The sequence below is a fragment of the Prionailurus viverrinus genome, chromosome A1 (genome assembly GCF_022837055.1).
Source record: "Prionailurus viverrinus isolate Anna chromosome A1, UM_Priviv_1.0, whole genome shotgun sequence".
Classification (NCBI taxonomy): domain Eukaryota; kingdom Metazoa; phylum Chordata; class Mammalia; order Carnivora; family Felidae; genus Prionailurus; species Prionailurus viverrinus.
Window position 1 is genome coordinate 158109626 of NC_062561.1, and position 21854 is coordinate 158131479.

Consider the following 21854-nt stretch of genomic DNA (forward strand, 5'->3'; position numbering starts at 1 on the left):
GTTAGTCAGTAACACAGGTGTTTGGAAATCATGATTAGATTAGCAGGAACTGTGGCCGATGGTATCTTCTCAATGTGGAAATACTCACCTGAATCAAGATACGCTTTCTATGTGAAAAGTATCTCTCTCCGTATCAAAACATGTGATAATTCAAAGCGATGAAGATTAGAATTCAGGTATTATACCACAGCTAACACAGCTACTGGCAAATTAACTTTTCCCATTCCTTGATTTCATCATCTAAATTCTGGTTTCTCAACGTAGGCACTATTGGCGTTTGGGATGGGTAATTCTTTTCTGTGAGGCTGTTATGTGCATTGTAGGATGTTTAGCAGTATTTCTGGCGTCTACACACTCCACATGTCAGTAGCACCTCCAAGTTGTGACAACCAAAAATGTCTCGGGGCGCCTGGGTGGCTCAGTTGGTTGAGCGTCCGACTTCAGCTCAGGTCACGATCTCACGGTTCGTGAGTTCGAGCCCCGCGTGGGGCTCTGGGCTGATGGCTCAGAGCCTGGAGCCTGCTTCCGATTCTGTGTCTCCCTCTCTCTCTGCCCCTCCCCCGTTCATGCTCTGTCTCTCTCTGTCCCAAAAATAAATAAACGTTAAAAAAAAAAATTAAAAAAAAAATGTCTCCATACATTGTTAGAGGGCCACTGCTCTAAATAAAAACTGGAAATGGTCTCATATAATTTGTCTTTTCCAAATACTAGTCCAAACACTTTTTCAAGGCAGCTAGAGACACATACATGCAATATATGTCCAGCATGTCTTAAGCAATTTCCAGTGATAAATACCGCAAAATTATTGAAACATTTTTTCCTGAAAAATTACAGCATTATAGCAATGATTACTTCAAGCCATCCACATGTTGTAAGTTAGTCTGAATATTTTCAATAATAAACAACATGCATTACTCCTGCCTGTCTAATATAGTGCCTATTCTAGAAGGGAATTTGAAACTGACATTTTACTACAAGCTAGTCACATGCAGAAAACATACAGAGGCCGCTTGCCAGTCCCCATCCTCATCCTTCCTCTTCTCAGACCATATTTCTCAGTCATTCCAGGTATGGATTCTCCTTTTTACTCAAATCTCAGCCATTCTAGAGTGACTTTTCATGTTGAAGCTATATGATTCCAATCTTTTCAATCTCTGTAATAACATCCACTTTCATTTTAAAAAATCATTCATTCTCTGTTATTTAATATTCCTATGGTGCATCATTTTTATGCCAGCGGTCTTTTCCTGCACCTTAGCGTATTATATATCTGTTTTTGCCCCACATGAGTAACTCAGTACCTCTTTAAGCCCTCCCCGAACCCTACTCCCTAAAGAATCCACAGAGACCCACTGGAGGCAAAAGGGACTTTACTGAGGATCTCACCTGAGACAGAAAAGACAACCAAGGACTGTCTCCCATGGGCACTGTGCTTTCCCAAAGTCCTTCTGGGTCTTTCTACATCCTACCTATGATTTTCTCTGGCCCAGCTCCTCCCCCAGCCAGGTAGTGACCTTTGCAGGACAGAGATTCCACCAACTGCCACCCTTAGCCAAATCTGCCCACTGCTAAGAATGATTTGCACACTTTCTACTAATTTTTTAAATTAGAAAATGTATTTCATGATGTGATTATATGTTGCTTAAATTTCAGTGTATGTAAAGTTAGATTAGACAACCAAGTTCTTTTTTCATTTGTTTGTATTGTATGTGGCTGCTTTCCCACTGCAATGGCAGCACTGAGTGGTTAAAGAATTGACTGGTTGCAATGGAGACCATATGGCGCACAAAGCCTAAAATATTTACTATCGACCTTTCATAGAAGAAGTTTGCTGACCCCTACGTACCCCGGAGTGATATCACCATCCAAGTGGCTTGTCAAGGTGTTTCTTCCACATATACAATGTACCCCAGGCCCTAAGAGGAAACCTGCATGGATGGATGATACATGTGTTTCTGTGTGTCCATGTGTCTGTCTTTGTGTCTATGTGTATTTTAATGTATGCAGAGGGGTGTTGTCAGCAGCCGGGTTGAATGCAAGCTTGGGGCAGGGACCCAAAATGTGCTCCCTTGCTCCCTACCTCCCACATCAACCCATAAGTACTTGTTAGACATCTTGAACCTCATCATCTGAAAAAACTGCAGTTTGTCAATACTAAATTTTGGTTTTATGTTTAAATTTACTTTATTAAAATATAACTATTTTCCCCCTTAGATTTAATTCAGTTTCAAACAACCTATATGAGGCAGTTGAGAACCATCAAAAATGGACAGAGAAACAGTTCCTCAACTATGAAAAAAACCACCTTGGCCATGTAAATCAATGTCTGAAGCTCCTACAGGAGAAGCTGGTAAGTAAACAGCTGCATAGTCATTGTCTTGATGTTGAAAGTTTCACTGGGACATTCACAGTAACCTTCACTGTGTCAGTAATTAACCTTTTCTGGCACCAGAATGGGAATCCAGAAGCCTGCCTTTTGGTTCTGTGTGCTACTCTCTCAGAACCCACACTTCTGAGTGTGCTCTACCCATAATAACCTAAAGAGAGGTGTTTTGTTTTTTTTTTTTTAATACATATTCTCGGTTCCAACCCAGAGCTGAGGTCCCTGGGGCCTCCCCTGGAGATCTGTGCACCTAGGCAAGCCTCCTGGAGGACACTTAGACACAGTAAAACCTGAAAACTTCTGCCATAGACAAGTCAGTTTACCTCTCTGAAGATCCATCCGTCGATCAAAGGTTTTCAAAACTTCTTTTCCAGAGGCAACCTCATAGAGAAACTCCCAGCTTTGGGGCAAGACTACCAGGATGGAGGGGAAATCTGTTGATTGCAGGTACCCCTCACTCCAAGCAGCGCATCCAACCAGCTGCTAGCCCCAATGGGAGAGCAACACAGGGCCATCCGTGTCATCAGTGACTGCCAGCCTTGCTGGTGATTCAAATAAGATGTTTCTGGAATTTCGGTAGAGGGGCTTTGGGCAGCTGAGTTTGTAGACAGCTGACAGAGGCAGGAATCCAAGAGATGTAGATAACCGTTCCAGCTTTATCACTGATAAGGCTATTGAAGTCTGTGTGGTCCAACATGCAGCCAACAGGGCCTGCTAGTTCTCTAGGATTTAGACAGACTCATCCACCAGTTATAGGCAGCACTAGGTGACCACAGGGTCACCTGCAGGCAGAAGCTTTCCACCACAAGTAAGAAAGAGGCTGGAATCCACTTCCCCGATGCAAGCAGGGCCAAAAATAGGAGGGGGGCGCCTGGGTGGATCGGTCGGTTGGGCGTCCGACTTTGGCCTAGGTCATGGTCTGGTGATTCATGAGTTCCAGCCCCACGTGGGGCTCGGCGCTGACAGCTCAGAACCAGGAGCCTGCTTCTAGATTCTGTGTCTCCTCCTCTCTCTGCCCCTCCCCTGCTCATGCTCTGTTGTTCAAAAATAAATAAATGTTAAAAAAATAATAATAAAAAATAGGAGGAACAATGGGGCCAAGTCACTGTCACCCAGTTCCTGCTGGCAAGTTCCCTGTGAGAGGGTGAGGAGGAGCAGAGAAGCTCCTGAGCTTGGGGCATCCATGAAGTCCCCACCTCGCTGCAATTAGAATCACCTGGAGAGTTTTTCAACTAGATAAATTCCTGAGTTCCACTGTGGACCAATTAAATCAGTTTAATGAGGGGCGGGTTGGTGGTAGTGGTTTTGTGATGGTCCAGGTGATATCAATAGACAACAGAGGTCAAGAATCACTATTCTAGCTGAACTCTGTCCACGTGGAGATACGAAGCTCGAGGGAATAGGAATGTGTAACAGGAACATGACCCAGGAGCTTAAAGAGTCTAAAATGCCTCCCTTCAGGCACCTGGGTGGCTCAGTCAGTTGAGAGTCTGACTTCGGCTCACGTCATGATCTCACAGTTCGTGAGTTCAAGCCCCGCATAGGGCTCTGTGCTGACAGCTCAGGGCCTGGAGCCTGCTTCAGATTCTGTGTCTCCCTCTCTCTCTGCTCCTCCTCCGCTTCCACTCTGTCTCTCTCTCTCTCTCAAAAATAAATAAAGATTAAAAAAATTAAAAAAATAAATAAAATGCCTTCCTTGACCACACTTCTTTAAACACTAGACTGTAATTCCAACTCCTCAAGGCATTTCAGCAAAACCACAGTCCTTTCTTTTCTTTCTCCTATCACATGCAGAATTCTAGAAACTGCAAACAAAGCCAAGCAAAGGGATGAACTCTCACACGTGTGAACACAGTTTTAGATACAAAGGAACCTGGTTGGAATTTTCATGTTTAATATGGAAAAATGAACATGTTGGGGCGCCTGGGTGGCTCAGTCGGTTAAGTGGCTGACTTTGGCTCAGGTCATGATCTCACGGGTGATGAGTTCGAGCCCTGAGTCAGGCTGTGTGCTGACAGCTCAGAACCTGGAGCCTGTTTCAGGTTCTGTGTCTCCTTTTCTCTCTGCCCCTTCGCTGCTTATGCTCTCTCTCTCACTCTCAAATAATAATAATAATAATAATAATAAATATTTAAAAAAATAAAATAAATAAAAGTGAACTTGTTAAAAACATTCCTTAAGCTGAAGTACATATCCACCTAAGTTTTCTTTTCTGCAGAGTTTTATTTCATGATATCTTTTATAGGAAAAGTCTGAAAATAAAATGGAAGAGAAATTACTGAAGCTTTCAAGCAAATTAGAGAATTTCGTTAACACAGAGAAACAGGAAGCAGAACTAAGTACAGTAAAGCATATAGAAAATAAACTGTCCAAAAAGATGAACCAACTGGAAAAGCACATCTGGGGTGAATTAGAGAAAATTCAGACTGAATATCAATCAGGTGAGCAGACACCTTTGATTAAGAACACTAGCTCTTGCTTATCCAATTCCTCAGAGTTGTCTACTTGGAGCTCATGGCCATGGATCAGTCTTGTCAGTATTGATATCCTTCCGTATTTAATCTCACTTTTCTCAATATCCCATAGAATGTCAGCATGCCATTGGAAGGTAGATATACAAGTTCACATTCTTCATTCAGACTGGGCAGTGTCACAAGCTTGCCAACACTGTGAGGTTGTTTCTGTTTGTTTTGTTTTTTGTTTTTTTACGGAGATCATAGAATCATAGAATTGTTAGACTTGGAACGTCCTTGAGATCAAGACCTGACTTGTGGTATGTCATGAAATCAGGACTTGAAATCGAATGCCCCTCATTGAACTGCAGGTAATGAGCCTGGACGGATGTCAGACTGGAGACCTGACCTTTACAAGTGAGAGAGAGAGATGAATTAACAGAGTCCGGTATAATGACTGCTTTTCTTCTTAAGGAGGCTAATGGCAGCAGTGTCAAGCTGAGCTAACATCAAAGAGGATTAATTTGAAAGCTCATCTAATTTGTCAAAGGGAAGGACATGGGATAGGAGCTGGGGAGCAGCCATCTGCCTCCAGTCACAATTCTGAGCAAATTACCAGAACCAGAGGTTCCTTTATTAAAGAAAGTCCCAACTCATTTTCCGTCTTCTAGTTCTCAGAAAAATGCCTGCAAATTCTCTCAAATGTTGATCCTGTACAGAGATGCCTTGAAGGTGTCCTGGGAAGATATTATGGTCTCATTCTCCCCGATGCTCGATGCTTGTAGCATATAAGTAAAATTTGCTGCCTGGAAATCTGACCCACACTGCCCCTATCCCCATCTCCCATTGTCAAACCAAAATAATGAATTATCTGGTCAGGAATCACATTCCAAACTTAACTGGCCCTTGTTTTAGGTCCCTGCTTTCTCCTTAAATACCAGAGGTTTCATTATATTCATCCCATTAGTATAACCCCAGGATGAGCCAAAGAGGAATTTGCATTCTGCTTTTTTTCTGCATTTTACTAACTGGAAGTTCTAGCAAAGGAGAATTTCAAATTAATGGTGTGCTCTTTTATGCCTTTCATAAAAATGTGTTGAGAAATGACTATTTGAAAGGCCCAGTGAATAAGAAATGGGCTGTACCCTAAGAAGCTTGCAGTCTGGTGGGTCTGTGGTCATGAGTGACTAGACCTGCATAAAAGAGAAGGTGCTGGCGGTGGGAGGTGCAGGGGGAACAGCTGGTGGCCACTCCTTAGGTCCCTCAACAGGTCACTTTCTGAGAAGTTTTTAAATCTCACCTGTGTTCTTTGTCTTCAATTTGGTAACAAGGATTAAAAAAGAGATCATCCAAATCTCTTATTAAAGCATACAGAGGGGCGCCTGGGTGGCGCAGTAGGTTGAGCGTCCGACTTCAGCCAGGTCACGGTCTCGCGGTCCGTGAGTTTGAGCCCCGCGTCGGGCTCTGGGCGGATGGCTCAGAGCCTGGAGCCTGTTTCAGATTCTGTGTCTCCCTCTCTCTGCCCCTCCCCCGTTCATGCTCTGTCTCTCTCTGTCCCAAAAATAAATAAACGTTGAAAAAAAAAAAAAAGTTAAAAAAAAAAAAGCATACAGAGAGCAGAAAATATTTTAAATTTCTCTCTTGAAATATAGAATTATTTAGCTATGCAATATATTTGGGCAAGGAGAAGGAGAGGAATTGAATTAAATTTTCCCGATGAAGCCAGATACAAGCGGAAACACTATCGCTAATATATCTTCATGACATAGAAGAAATGGGTTATTGTACATTTTTACACTGGTCTTAATGGAATTTAATATGCTTTAAATGATGATCAATTATGGCAGAAGCGCTCATTAGCAACTTTTGTTTAAAAAAAAAATTCCAATGCATTGTTTAATTTCAGTATACCTTTTCTCATATCCTCTTCCAGGATTTAAATCAATTCATGACTCTCTCAGCTCCCTCCAACAAATACAGAAAACAAAGATGGATTTAGAGAAATATAAAGTACAGAAAGACCTAAAGAAATTGCAGCGTAAGCTAGTGGAACTCCAGGAAGTATAAAACTTTTCTGTCATCTTTTTCACCAGCCAATATAGTGGTTTGCTGGCAAAAGTTGGGAAGAAGTTAATATCTCTGGGATGTTGACTGCTTCTTATACCTCTGTATTTCTTATCACCTTTTTCAGGAAATTAATGTGCCAGAAAACCCAATAAAGCAGAGAAGTTTATGATGTCTTCACTAATTTATTAATGAAAAAGTTAAGGAATTTTTTACATACATGCCTTTTCATATTTTTATTTGCCTATAGAAAAGAGCATTCAACAAAATGTACATATACAAGTGAAATGGGACTGGTGTAAACATAAAACGAGGGCAGGAACTGTGGCAAATTGGACCACTTACCCTGTCTACAAAGGAATAGCCACCATGCAATCCTGGTTCATCATTAATATGCATATAATCCATTGGTGCCAAGATTTCATTTTTCAAGAGAAACTAGAAATCTGGTTTTATTTATTTTTTTAACGTTTTATTTATTTTTGAGACAGGGAGAGACAGAGCATGAACGGGGAAGGGTCAGAGAGAGGGAGACACGGAATCCGAACAGGCTCCAGGCTCTGAGCTGTCAGCACAAAGCCCGACGCGGGGCTCAAACTCACGGACCGTGAGATCATGACCTGAGATGAAGTCGGCCGCTTAACCAACTGAGCCACCCAGGCGCCCCTAGAAATCTGGTTGTATATGAAGCCATTTATAAACATTAGCAACTAGTTCAGAACGGTTCTTACACTAGGAGGGAATATCTGCGGGACAGATACAACTAGCAGGCTATCAAATTACAACTTCAAATCCAGAGATTCTTGTCTTCTAACAATCCCAATATTTATAGCAAGTCTAACTTATTCATATTTAAATGATTGATTCATTGTACTCAAGATGTATCAGAAATATGAGCAAGTAAGAGCTGACTATGCAAAATAAGAAAATACACCAGTTTCCATGAAAAATCATCCAACATAATTTGATCTAGGTGCTAAATTCGGGAGTACTTCAAAAACACAAATTAGTTTCCTATAAAATTAAAATATTTCTAATTTTTCTAGACATACATGTTAAATGTAGAGTCTAGTATTAGGCAATAAAATCATTAAAGGTAAAAATAAGCTATTCATGTCATATACTGTCTGCTGGAAACAAAGACTGTTTCCTTTTTTTAAAAGTTTATTTATTTATTTTGAGAGAAAGAGCTCATGTACAAGCAGGGAGGGGCAGAGAGAGAGAGGGAAAGAGAGAACCCCAAGCAGACTCCACACTGTCAACACGGAGCCTAATGAGGGGCTCTAGCTCATAAAATCATGAGCTGAGCCGAAATCCAGTCAGATGCTTAACCGACTGAGCGCCCAGATACCCCCAAAGACTAATTCTTAATCACAGAGCTTTCTGTAAATCTGGTAAGAGGACCCTTGCTTCAGACTTAGTCTCCTGCCTTGGTTTAGGGAGAAGTGATAACTTTTCCCCTAAGAAAGTACAAACTTACCTTCCAAATAAAATTTTGACCAGTGCCCACCTAATTTTTTAGTTACATGAAACATCTCCATTTATTTTTATTAATTTACACAAAGCATCGTGGACTATATTTCACGGGATTTTCAAAGCAGAATTTAAGAGTTTAAAATGCAATCGCAAGTATTCTTTGCAAACAAGTGTCATGCTAAGACATAGGGTCAATACCTCAAGTAATACTAATTAATTCTTATAAGTTGATAAGAAAATAATAGTGAACAGGCAAGTCACAGAAGAATACAATAATAAATGAAGATACAAAAAGACATTCAACCTATTAAATACAAGTTAAAGGAACCATTTTCATATTGTCATAAATTAAAACACTTGATAATATTGGTTGGCAAGGCTATTGAGAAATGTGCACTCCTATATTATAGGTTAGTCTGTAAATTGGGAGTGACTAACAGGGCAATTTGGAAACATCTATTAACATTTTAAAATGTATTTATCCTTTGACCCTGAAACTTTAGTATTAGAAATTTATTTTGGAATAAAAAACCTTCCAAAATATGCAAAGATGTATGACCAAGGATGCTTATTACAGCACCATTTATTATAGTAAAACAAACAAAGTGAAAACAACACAAATATTAGGAATTGCCTGACTAAATTAATGATATCACCGATAAAAATGCTATCCAACCCTTAAAAAGAACACAAAAAGAGGGGTGCCAAATGGCTCAGTTGGTTAATTGTCTGACTTTGGATCAGGTCATGATCTCGCAGTTCATGGTTTGAGTCCCACTTGGGGCTCGGTGCTGACAGCTCAGAGCCTGGAGCCTGCTTAGGATTCTGTGTGTGTCTCTCTCTCTGCCCCTCCCCCACTTGTGTTCTGTCTCTGTGTCTCTTTCATAAATAAACATTAAAAAAAAAAATAAACATTAAAAAAAAAAAAAAAAGAACACAAAAAGATATCCAAGATTCACTGTTAGGCAAAAAAAAGTAACTTGAAAAGCAATATGGGTATGATCCCACTTATGTCAAAAATATTTTTAGGGACACCTGGGTCACTCAGTTGGTTGGATGTCCAACTTCAGTTCGGGTCATGGTCTTGCAGTTTTTGGGTTCGGCCTGCATCAGGCTCTCTGCTATCAGCACAGAGCCTGCTTGGGATCCTCTGTTCTCTTCTCTCTCTGCCCCTACCCTGCTTGGCTCTCTCTCTCTCTCTCTCTCAAAAATAAATAAGCATTTAAAAATATATATGTTTTTAAATATGTTAAACAGAATATGCATACTCTCTATGATGCAAAAATGTAGGAATTTACAACAAACTTAGCCGTGAATGAATTATGAGGAACTTTGCTTTCTACATAAGAATTTATTAATGTTTTACATTAATGTTTCCAGTAAAAATATATTTTAAAAACATTCACCACAACAAATACACTACTAGATTGAAAGAGTAATTCTTTCTAGTGAACAAAATAAGTGATTGTAGGAAGGATTAAATTAGGAATCCAGACAGCCAAGTCATCTCACTCATACCCATTTTTACTCTACAGTTTTTTTTTCCTTGTGAGCAAAAATGCTCTAAATTGAAGTTGAAATCATAGCTACACTATTATTGTAACGATCCTATAATCAAGCCAAAGGGTTTTCAGAATGGATCGCTCTCACTGGTGGCGACAGGGTAGTACCATGTAGAAATGAATGCAATGCAAGAGGATAGGAGGGGAATCAAGAGGTCTTCTGCAGTATTCTTGCCTGGAATCCCAAGCTGAGGTGTTCACAGGTGTACATAGATGCTAGATAACCTGAGAGCTATGCCTAGTGAGAAGGTGGATCCAGGTTTTGTAGGGCTTAAAGCTTATACAGTTTTGATTTACTATTAATGCCCCATCCTGATGAATTGGCACACAAGTCTGTAGGAATATTCCTGAAAGCCATGGCTACCTCAGAGCAGCCGCAACTTACCTCCCTACAGAAGTGACTATGAACAACAGAAACATATCCCTCTAATCCAATGTTTCCCCAACTCAACTTCTCTTTTGCTGGATCCAGACATGCCCATAGCCCCTCCCGGGGTACCTGACGTCAAGGGAAGGGGGAGTTGAGATGATGATCTTTATCACCGGCCTTATCGTAGTTACAGTGTCTCATTTCTTCGTATTTTACAACAACCTCGTAAACACATTTTTAGGTCTAAGTAAGGGAGGCACCCTGGAACTTAAGAGCCACCGTTTTCAACAAATTCACCTCTGCTCCGGGACCAGTGGAACCCTGGGCCTCTTTCCCTTTGCATCTATTTTGCCACGGATCCACGAAGATGACAAGGACAAACAATCCCCCTAGAGAACCTCAGTATACACTTTATTCTCTGTCAAGCAGCAACACTTAATCCCTTGGGAAATGTCAGACTTCTCTCCCACATATACAGGAGAATGTTTGAACATCACAGAGTCTGCAATCCAGATCCACCCTGTGGACCTGGGGCATATGTTAAGTTATCTCTGAGAGTTCTCAATTTAGACCCAAACACCACCTAAACAGGTTTGGATAGCCCAAGGGTCCTGCTGCCTCCCAGTGTTTCCTGCCATTTCCTTCCTCTTGTGCAACCTGCTTTTAGGGGTAAAAATCATATGAAATTATTTACACTGAGGACTAAATGGTAATGTTCCAAGTACTTTGCTTCCCTGCTAAAGATGAAGGACAAATGCCTCACCTTATGCTACATGGGTTAACACCTTCTCAGCCCCACAGTGGGGGGACATGCTCACCACCTGATAGGCAGGAGAGCAATAAGGCCCTAGGTAAAAAAAAAAAAAAAAAAATCCCCAGAGTTCACTGGACATTAGCAGCTTCCCCATCTTCTACAGAAACTTACCAAATGTCTCCTCACTTCTATCGGTATGAAAGCAGCAAGTAACACCCAAAAACATCGAGGGAAAACTATAATATATACACGTGCATACATATCTGTTTTTACCTTTGGAAGGTAAGGATCTCCAAACCCATGTGAGATACTACTTTTTACATCTTTGCGGTCTCCATTCATTCATGTGCTAGGCACTGGGGATACCATGTTGAGTAAACTAAACATGGACCCTGCTCTTAGAGAACTTATGATTTAGTGGAAAAGACTAATAATTAAACTTTCCAATACATGGGTAAGGAAAGGGTGTGATGGAGCACCTGAAAGAGGCGTTTAGGAAAACTTGGGGAATCAGGCAGAGGGATCTTCCAGAAGAAAGGATATCTAAACTGAGACCTCTGCAGTATAAGCAGATGTTAGCCTAGGGAAAGGGGGATAATTGGTAGAGATGGGGGCTCAGGGAGATAGAGCAACCTGGGCACACACCCGGAGGCCAAGAGACTAGAACACGGCAGGAACTGCAAGATACAGTGTATGTGGTGGGAGGTGGGAGAGAAGGTTTGAGGATGTACATAATGAAAAGGAAGACTGGAGAGATTAGGGGGAGTAGGGTGTCTGATCACAGAGGACTTTATAACTCGTGTTGAGGAACTTGGGCTTGATCTTCGGGGTCCAGAATAGCTTTGAAGGATTTTAATGTTGTTTTTTTTAAGTTTATTTATTTTGAGAAAACAGTGTGTGAGAGGGTAGAGAGAGAGAGAGACATGGAGAGAAAATCCCAAGCAGGCTGCATGCAGTCAGCACAGAGCCGGACGTGGGGCCAAACTCATGAACCATGAGATCGTGACCTGAGCTGAAATAAGTCAGACGCTCAACTGACCGAGCCACCCAGGTGCCCCTGAAGGATTTTGAATAGGCAAGTGACTTTATCAGATTTGCGTTTTAGAGAGATCCCCCTGGCTGTAGTGTGGAGAATAGATTACAGATACAGTGTGAGAAGCAAATCTGGATGGGAAAGGGGGGAGATAAAGGAGAAGAGTGGAGATAATTAGCTCAGGTTTAAACTAATTGATTTTGAAGCATCTATGGGATGTCCAGGTGGAGGTATCCAGTGGCGAGTGAGAGAGATGACCTGGAGCATGAGAGAGATCTAAACTGAAGCTCTGGCATGGAAATAGTCATTGGACTTCATGGGTGAGGGAGGAAGAGACAGCCTGGAGTTGGGACCGGGGGAGTGGAGGACATGAAGGGTTCAGTGAGAAACAGAGACCAGGGGAAACCCTTGAGGACACCTAACACTGAGGGGACAGGCAGAGGAGGAATCTAGAAGTTCCTAGGTGAGCATCTGAAGACAGTGACAGCAAAGTAGGAGAGGGAACATCATCTCTTGAGGATTTCAGTCTTCTCGGTGAGTTCCTGCTGGCAGATGGTGTCAACTTGAAGTTAGTTCTTCCAGTAATGATTTCAGACCAAGCATTAGATCCCCACCTATTGAAGAGAACCCTGTCCAAAAGTGGGTACATTACACAATGCAGTAGGAAAACAGTTGTCAATGCTTTCCTGACTACCCTTCCAGGCATGAAATAAATGTGTTGAGCCTTCTCAGATGCAGAGAGGGTGGTAAGCCCTCCCAGAGAGAGGCAGGATTATTATCAGGAAAAATATTAGACTGTTTTGGCCCCTACCCAGTTTGGCATTTTCCTCTCCAGGAGATTAGAGTCACACTCATTTGTGGTAAAGTTGTTATTTCAGATCTTTCCCTTAGTATACAGTCATGAAATATTCTAACTTCAGAGACTAAATTTTCCATAAACCCATTCCTTGGTTCTGTAACTTCATTTTCAGAAGGTATTTACACATGTGACTAACGTTGTGACAAAAAAATGACTGATGTGTTCACCAGTACGTCAGAAACCAGGTCCTCTTTTACGGTCCCACAGACACAAACTGAGGAAACAGAAAAATAATCCAAACATCTATGCTAGGTCTTGAGGGGTTTTGAGGTTTGACAGACCTTAGTTTAAAACCAGAGTCCCACCAGTCACTATCTGTGTGACTTTGGATCTGTTGTCTAACTTTGGAGTCTTAGTTTCCTCACTTAAAATGAGGACAAGACTACACCTACCTTGTAGGTTATTGGAAGAATTAGAAAAACATTTGTTGAGCTATTACCAGTTGTCAGAGACTTCTCAAAGCATTTTACCTGGATTAATTCATTTAATCCTCCAAAGAGATGTCTATTATTAAGATGAGGAGAAATTAGGTAATTTTTGTGAGGTTATACCACTCATGACAGGTACAGCCAGAATTTGAACTCATTAGTCCAGAGAAGAGCTCTTAAACATTCTATTATATTGTTTCTCTAGATGTAGACCATCTAATGTGGTATTGCATACATAGTAGGTACTGTACTTAATAAATGGTACCGATTACTAATAATAAACAGAGTTTTTGATTTTGATGGGAAAGACAAGTCCCATGGTACTCTTTCATCCAATTCTGATTCAGAGTAGTATCTAAAAATACTTGAGTTTATAAAGGTCCTTGCACTATGTGTGAGAAGAAATACCTTGGCTAGCAATAATTCCAGCAATGGATGAAAGCAGAAAGAAGTACAAAATATAGATTTCTCCTGGAACAAAATTATAATGAGGAAGTATTTCTCTACTTTAAAAGCACTTCTTTCTCCGGTCTCTGGGGAGGGAGGCTAACATAATGAAGAAACATTATGGACATTGACTGGAGGCGGGCAAGGTGCTGATGCCAACATCCTGTGAAGTAGATTTCCTCTGTAGGTTCTGGCCACCAAAGCCTACCCAAGAGCCATTACTGTCAGGTAAAAGTCATTAGTATCCAACAGATGTTTCTCCAAAAAGGTAATGCACCGCTTTCACAAGGGAGACACTCAGGGATGGACTTCAGGTGGGTGGGGCCCATATGGAGACATGTGAATGGGGGTGGACAAAACCTACTTCTGCAACTCAGAACAACTCCATATTGAGGAATCTATCTAGTCCTTATGCCTAAATTCCACTGCTGAGCACTTAAAGGCTTTTACATATTCACAAAACCAACACAAAACCCTCAAAAAGGAACAAAAACACACCCAGGAACTTTTATCAACTACCTCCTCTGCAGGGATTAGTTGGTAAGTAAAAGAGGTCTTTAAAAACTAAGAAGTGCTAGATAACTAAGACATGAGAGGGCTGAAAGGAAGTTGATGGAAGAGAGATTAACACCAAGGAGAAAACCAAGTGATTTTATCAAGGACTAACTGAAACAATTAGCTCACTGTGGCCTCTCTATTGGAACTTTCTATTAAGTTCAAAATCTAACAAGGGTGGAGCACTCCCTATCATTGCATAGGTTTAAATTTGTGAATAAAGGTAAGGGAAAAATAACTTTGCCAAGTTAGTCTTTTGGAGGAGGTTCCTTCTAAGGTTCTTTCTAGAATTCAGATAGTGGCACTAGGTAAATGGCAGCCTCAGCATACTATCTGGTAGGGCAACTGTGTCAGTCGCAAAGACACATACCTCAAGTCTTTGAGGTGTCACCAATTTCTTTTTTTAAATATAATTTACTGCCAAGTTGGCTAACGTCCAGTGTATACAGTGTGCTCTTGGTTTTGGGGGTAGGTTCCCGTGATTCATCGCTTGCAACACTCAGCGCTCATCCCAACAAGTGCCCTCCTCAATGCCCATCATCCATTTTCTCCTCTCTCCCGAGGTGTCACCAATTGTTAAAAAAATTGAACAGTAGTATTGGAATTGATCTTGGGAGCCTGATTCTATGTGCGTAAGAATATAGAGAAAAGCTGAGCTTTCTTTCTTTTTTTTGTCTGTAAAATTAGCATCTACTGTAAAAAATGATGTGAGAATTAAATGAGGTAATAATGGTGTAAAGAGTTTGGCAAATCATTTAACCTACCCCTGCCTCTAAGTCCTTGGTTGCTGAAGCTCTGGTGGGTAATGATCACCACCCCAGAAGCACAGAATGCTCCTCTGCTGAAGCAAAAGACGGTGCCAAGATGCTCTGTAATGCTGGCTCTTATTTGGCTTCGTTAGAAACTACGTGACTTGCATAAAATCTTATTGCTGCCTACATATTTCCCCATGTTCACAAAGTACTCACCATTGCTTACTGTAAATCTGGTTCTAGTGAGTTAATAAATTATTCTGAGCCTAGTCCTTGGACAGAGAAGCCTTCCAACCATATATAAATAGCACTTGTTCTGGGGCACCACGGGGCTGGCCTCAGGCAATTCAGAAACAAATACTGAAGCTGCTTATAACAATATAAATTTGCCTTCTCAGCGGTGTATTTTCACTCTAATTTCCTTCTTTGCACACGAAAAATCTTCTGCTCCATCTGGCTTTTCTCTTGTGCCCAGAGATACATAACTCTGCCTGCAAAGATAGAACCTATAACCATCTTTTTTTTTTTCCCCACACCACCTGACTTTTTAGGCTAATTTCCAAACTTCTGAAGACAGCAAATAATCCTTTTCTAAAAACTATTTGCACACTATTTCTTGATCTATTAAACAGAATTAAGATTAGGACTTTGTAAACTACTATAGAGTGGTTTTCCCCCCAAAATTCCTGAATGATATTAAACTGTGTGGCATATTTTTTCACAGAGAAAGCAACAACCATATTTTGTATGATTAAAGGAGAGGAAATGACATTTAAAAAGGCAGGGTCTTAGAAACTCAAGTTATTTAAGAGTCAGATAATCAATGTGCTTATTTTATTTAATGCGGGTGCTCTTTTTGTATGAAGCGTAAGTATTTGGTATGTAGAAGTCACATGTAATTACACTCAACTATTCATGGATGCTGGCTTCCATTAAAATATTTTCTGAGCGTAGGTTTGCTTTCCTGCTCAGTCTTAATACTTGGAACTGATTACCTACCTTTCTACAGCAGAGGCCTCTTTGGAAGGGGGGTTCTACCCTAAGATTGGTAAGCACAAGAGGGGCCCCCTGTTTAGTGGAAATCAGAGGTGCTGCTTCACAGGTGCTGCACCAAGCAATTGATTTCAGTATTTTGCTCCAGCTCACTTTGGACCTGGAAAACTTTGGTGACCTTAGAACAACATATTGCTGCCATTAGAAATCTAGCTGAAGGCCCTGACTTCACAAATTTACATAAAAATTAAAGGTCAAGACATAAGTTTACCAGTTACATGCCCATTCAGTAGTGAAACCCAGAATGAAACATACCACTGAGGTTCTGGGAGTATAGTTTAATGCAGTTCTTTTAAAGAGGATGAGAGTGAAGTACCTGGTCAGCTACATTGGTGATACTGTACTCTAAGCAGCATGTTGAGTGAGAATAGTTCAGAAACTATTATAGAAATAAACAGCCACACATGTTAAGAGTCAAATTCTTATGATGTTTATATTTTCACAGTAACCATTTTTAATAACTCATCATCTTTATCTGATGACTCCTTTTATAACAATTAAGATGGTAATCCCCAATTTCAGTGATCTAGTAAAATTCAGATTCAAAGGAATGCAAATTCATTTTAACAATAGACACAATGGGCAATGTACTAATTTTCTCTGCTGTCATAACAAATTACCACAAACTTAGTGGCTTTAAAACAACATAAATTTATTTTTTACAGTTCTGTAAGTCACATGTCCAACACGGGTCTCAGCAGGTTACAATCGAGGTCCCAGAAGGGCTGCATCCCTTTCTGGGAACTCCACTGGAGAAAGTTTCCTTGCTTCTTCAAGTTTCTAGAGCCTGCCCTTAGTCCAAGGATGGACCCACCTTCCTCCATCTTCAAAGCCAGTAATGTTGAATCTCTGACCTTCCATTGTCATTCTTTAAAAGGCTCTCCACTTTTAAGGACTTCTGTGATTAAACTGGGTCCACTCAATAATCCAATATAATCTCTCTGTCTCAAGGTCTATACCCTCAAGCACATTTGCATAGCCCCTTTACCACATATTCACAAGTTCTGGTGATTAGGGCATGACACCTTTGGGGACCATTATTCTGCCTACATATAAGCAGAAACAGCAAGATAAACATTTTTTTATTGTCCATCTTTCAGAAAAATTCATGTAATTTAAATGTTTCTTATGATAGGTACTATACACAGGGGAAGTATGTAGCCCAAATGAACTTTTGTACTGATTCAAACTCAGGAGAGACCATGGCATGAAAATTATTTCAACACTGGAGTGATGTCATATGAAACCCAATTTTCATGGGATACTCCAATTTTAATTATCCCTCTCCTGGCATCATTTCCCTTCACTAAAACAAATAGGTATTTTCAATTCTAAGTCCAAAATAGAAAAAAAAAAAAAAAGAATTTAAAATGTTTCATAAGAGCTGTTTGTTAAAGAGACCCTATTCTTAAGTTTCTCCAAAGCATTTTGAGGTCTAAATATAATTTAGCATTCATTTTAAAAATTATAGTTGCATAGGGTTTTAAAACACTGCTATCCAAAAAGTTCCTATTCTAATCAGCCAAAAAGAGGAAAAACCCATTATTATATGGCAAAGGGACAGCTAGACACATTGAGCGGGCTTTCAGTGCAATAGGTCTTAAGTGACTCTATTTGCTAAACCAAAAACAAACTCTAAATAAGGATATTTTGTGACTTTTTACCTTCTCTGTGTAAAAAGTCTTAAAAAACAAATATATGGGAAGACTACTGTACTTGTATCTGATACACAAATATATTTTTCTAATGGAAAACACAATAAAACAAAAAGACCTCTCCTGAAATTGACGGTCAGTTTACAACCAACAGCTGCATGCTACACCTTGTAACAAGTAACATGGGAGTCTGAGAAACTTTCTATCCACTAGTAACTGAAGTGGAAGAAAGAAGACCTGTAGAGAGACAAGGGTCAACTTTGCCAAAACAGTTTCCACATTTTTTAAAGTGTGCAAAAATGGGAATAGATCTACAAGCCCTTCTCACTCATACATTAAATATACTTCATTTTTGTGTCCGTATAAAACGTCCCAAAACAAGTATCGAATGTTCTATGAAGCAACCAAACATGTAGGTTTTCATATTCATATATTACATATCAATAATATTAATGTTCATCTAATGTTTCATGTTAGTTTAGATAACTGTACCTTTTAATCCCCTGTCCAATTCTGTTCTGTGTAGATTCCTAACTTAAAGGAAGTTTGTCAACTCATTTTGTAAAGTGAAGAAAGAGTACAGCATTTTAAACTAAAGCTTATATTTTTTATCCTGACTAGAAATTAATGCAAGGGGCATTTCTAGAAATATGACAAGTGATCTCAAACAAATAGATTGTGTTTTGAAAGTTTAATTATAAGCCAAAATATATTTTTTCCACAGAAAATGATCACCAGATACCAAGCTGGTCTATAAACACCTAATTAAACAATAATAGCCAAATGGGTAGATAAAAATTAGCAGAAAATGCACTATAATTCTCAAATAATGAAACACTATGAATGCTAAATATTGACACTTCAGGAAATAACTTTTTATGTAATTCCTCTAAACTTACATATAAAATGAAGGGAAATTCCAGCTACCTTAAAGTTCCTAGACTCTGGTAACACTGATTCCATTTCAGGTTTTCTTTGCTTTGAGCATGCTGTTTAGCACTATTCTCCTTTACTTACTAGGATTACATGACAATGTTAAAACATTTAGCATAGGTCTGGTATGAAGTAAGCACTATAAAAATCATACATTTATTATTTGAGCCTCACGATAACTGGGCAGTAACCTGAAGAGAGGGTAACAAAAGAGAGGATGTGTATACATCCATGCAAAAAGAATTACCTGAGATGGTATAACTATCATCTTTTCGAACCTTCCATTCTAGAAAACCTGGGTCTGAGGTCACTGAAGGCCAGAACTAGGCAACTTAGTCAAAAGGTCACTTAGTCAAAAGGTCACAGGACTGGAGGAAAGGCTGACCAAATCCACCCTGTAGATGAAAGTAACCTTGTGAAGCAAGTGACACCCCAGAAAGTGGATAGAAAACAAGAAATGACTTCTAAGCATTTAAGCAGATGGATCCAGCCCATTCTGGATAAGGGCTAAAGTACTTTCCAGAGGAAGCAAGAGGGCATGGGCACCAGAGATCAACTCGTGCTCACCTCTGGCTAAGTCTGTGGGCCAGGCTGTTAAAAGCACTCAATCATCATCGGTTGTTAGGGTAAAGAAGAGATGAGCAGAGACTGGCAAGTGCCTGATCCTATTAAAGAAAAAGTAAAGGGAAGAATCATCATTGCAGTAATCCAGGGGTTTGAAACCTGAATGAACATTAGAATCTCTTAGGCATGCCTTTATAATGCAGAGTCCTAGGCCCTTCTCCTTAAAGATTCTGATTGCATAGGTCTGAATAATGAGAATACTTAGCTAAATTTGGGAATTCATCAAATTACAGTCAGTTCAATAGATTAGATTAACCTTTGGAGTAAAATTTAATTACAGAACATTGTCAATTTATATTATCTCACAAAATAACACGCAAAGCTGACTTAAAAAAACTACACACATGAATTGTACAACCACACATTTTCATAAAACAAATAATATATGTAAATGTCTGAAAACTTTTAAAACCACAAATCCAAAGTAAGCAACATACAGCTTCTTCAGATATATAAAAGGTTTTCTGAAAAAATAAAATAGGTAAATGTGCTTTCAAGTTTTAAAATTTGAAACTTAGAAATTATATCTGATTTTAATAAAGAAAATAAGACACTAGGTTTTTTTTTCATTTCAGAAACTTCAAGTCTTTTCATCATAATTGAAGGAACTGCATGATCGATTAAATACTGTCAGCATTGTTTTCCAAAATTCTCCATTAATTTTTTTAATGCAGCCATACACCTGAGTGCTCTGAATTACACAAACATATCCAATGGAGTCTAAGACTCACCAACATTTACATTATGCTTCTTCAACAGAATCTGAGATGAGCCACTAGTAAAACAGACTGTAAGATTATTTAGCTGTGATGATGAATAGGTCTGCTGAACTCCAGAGGTCACAGAAGGAATTACATCTTTGAATTTACTTTTTAACAAATAAAATTCAGCGTTGTGCTAATCTGCTTTTGCATATTATTTGGAAAATGGCTATTAAGGCTTTATTGTAGAGGGGTACAAAAAATATCCTATTGTGCCTAATGCAAGATGGAGAAAAGAATGGTTTACAAATTACTGATGACCACCTAAGGGAATCCTGTTTTTTCCTTTCATTATGGATTTCTCAAAATCAAAGATATTTTTCAAATTAAAGTTACATTAAGAGCTTTCAGAAAATTAAATCCCTAGCTTAAGAACTTAAATGTTTTCAGATTCAAAATAGGAATGGATGATTATAACTCTGTTTTTTTTTTGTTTTTTTAAATGTTGCTTTGGGGAAAAGTTTTGATTCATTGATTCATTCTTTCTAACAGCTTTTTCTTTGTTTACTATAAAATAATGCACTGTTACTGTGAGGACAATTTCTGATTCAATTCCAATGCTCTTGTATCTCCATGAGTTTTGGCATTGTTTACCAGCACCTACGGGAAATCACATACAGAAATATTAGTATTTTGTTTATTCACAATAACTGTAATTAAATCCATGGAAGCCAAGTATGCCAAAAGGCAGCAGGCAATATCAAACAACACAAGAAAAAGGGACTACGTGCAATCCTTCCAGTCATTTTTGCTGAAATAAATTGTTCAGCCAAAGCCAACATCAAAGATAAGCACAATTTATTCAAATGCTCAATTAGTAAAGATGCAACATTTTGATTGTTACCATTGTCAGCGCTGTATAAAACTGAAGGTTTCGTTTGGTGGTTTTGTTCACAATGCTGTCATCTCTAATCCCTTACCCAAAAAGACCATTTTATACACAGAACCGTGCAAGTGGTATTCCTCTCCTTTAAAACCACAGTTTAGAATCGAGGTTCTAGATTCTAGGCTCTATCAAGAAACTTTGCAAGGTTTTCACCAATTCTACAAACTAGAAGATTTAATTTCGGTTGTTCATTTGACTACTAAAACTTTTGGTTGTTCCGTTTTCAAACACTGTGAAGGGTTTGAGATTTTGATCTACTTGCAAGCTAACAAGTTAGCCTTGGATACTGCCAAAAGACATGGCTCTCCTGGGTCAAAAGTTTTTATCAATCATGGTACAGTAAACCGCATGAACATCAAGACATTTACATTTGTTTCCCTTAGCCCCTAAGACTCACAGGGGTGACATGTAGGGATGCACATAGTTTCCCACATACATAGTGGATCACATTACAAGAAAAAAACCCTGATACTAGGAGACTTGAATCTTTTATTTTTGTTATTAATTTTTTTAATGTTTATTTATTTATTTTGAGAGAGACAGAAAGAACATGAGTAGGGAAGGGACAGAGAGAGACAGAGACAGGGAGGGAGAGAATCCCAAGCAGGCTCCATGCAGAGTCCAACACGGGGCTCAGTCTCATGACCATGAGATCATGACCTGAGCCGAAATCAAGAGTCAGAAGCTTAACCGACTGAGCCACCCACACATCCCGAGACTTGAATCTTTTATGATGGGCAATAAATAGGCCTAACCTCTGGTCTGGAGGAAGACACTTATGTCAGTCTCCCAAGGCTGTCACTATA

The 21854-nt window shown here is 39.5% G+C and overlaps 2 protein-coding genes across 5 annotated transcripts in view; one reads left to right on the forward strand and one right to left on the reverse strand.

Annotated features, from left to right (window-relative positions):
• The window catches only part of FAM81B (family with sequence similarity 81 member B), a 54981-nt gene extending 47912 nt beyond the window's left edge, over positions 1 to 7069 (forward strand). For both annotated transcript variants that reach the window (XM_047865381.1, XM_047865390.1), the window contains exons 8-10: positions 2215 to 2350; positions 4629 to 4824; positions 6770 to 7069. In XM_047865381.1, the coding sequence (XP_047721337.1) occupies positions 2215 to 2350; positions 4629 to 4824; positions 6770 to 6903 (466 nt within the window). In that variant the 3' untranslated portion in view covers positions 6904 to 7069. The remainder of the gene's footprint in view (positions 1 to 2214; positions 2351 to 4628; positions 4825 to 6769) is intronic.
• A 9534-nt stretch (positions 7070 to 16603) lies between these two features.
• Positions 16604 to 21854, reverse strand: part of SKIC3 (SKI3 subunit of superkiller complex) — a 108367-nt gene continuing 103116 nt past the window's right edge. For 2 of the 3 annotated variants that reach the window (XM_047857702.1, XM_047857703.1), the window contains exon 43: positions 16604 to 20762. In XM_047857702.1, the coding sequence (XP_047713658.1) occupies positions 20688 to 20762 (75 nt within the window). In that variant the 3' untranslated portion in view covers positions 16604 to 20687. The remainder of the gene's footprint in view (positions 20763 to 21854) is intronic. The other variant, XR_007151985.1, reaches the window with a different exon arrangement.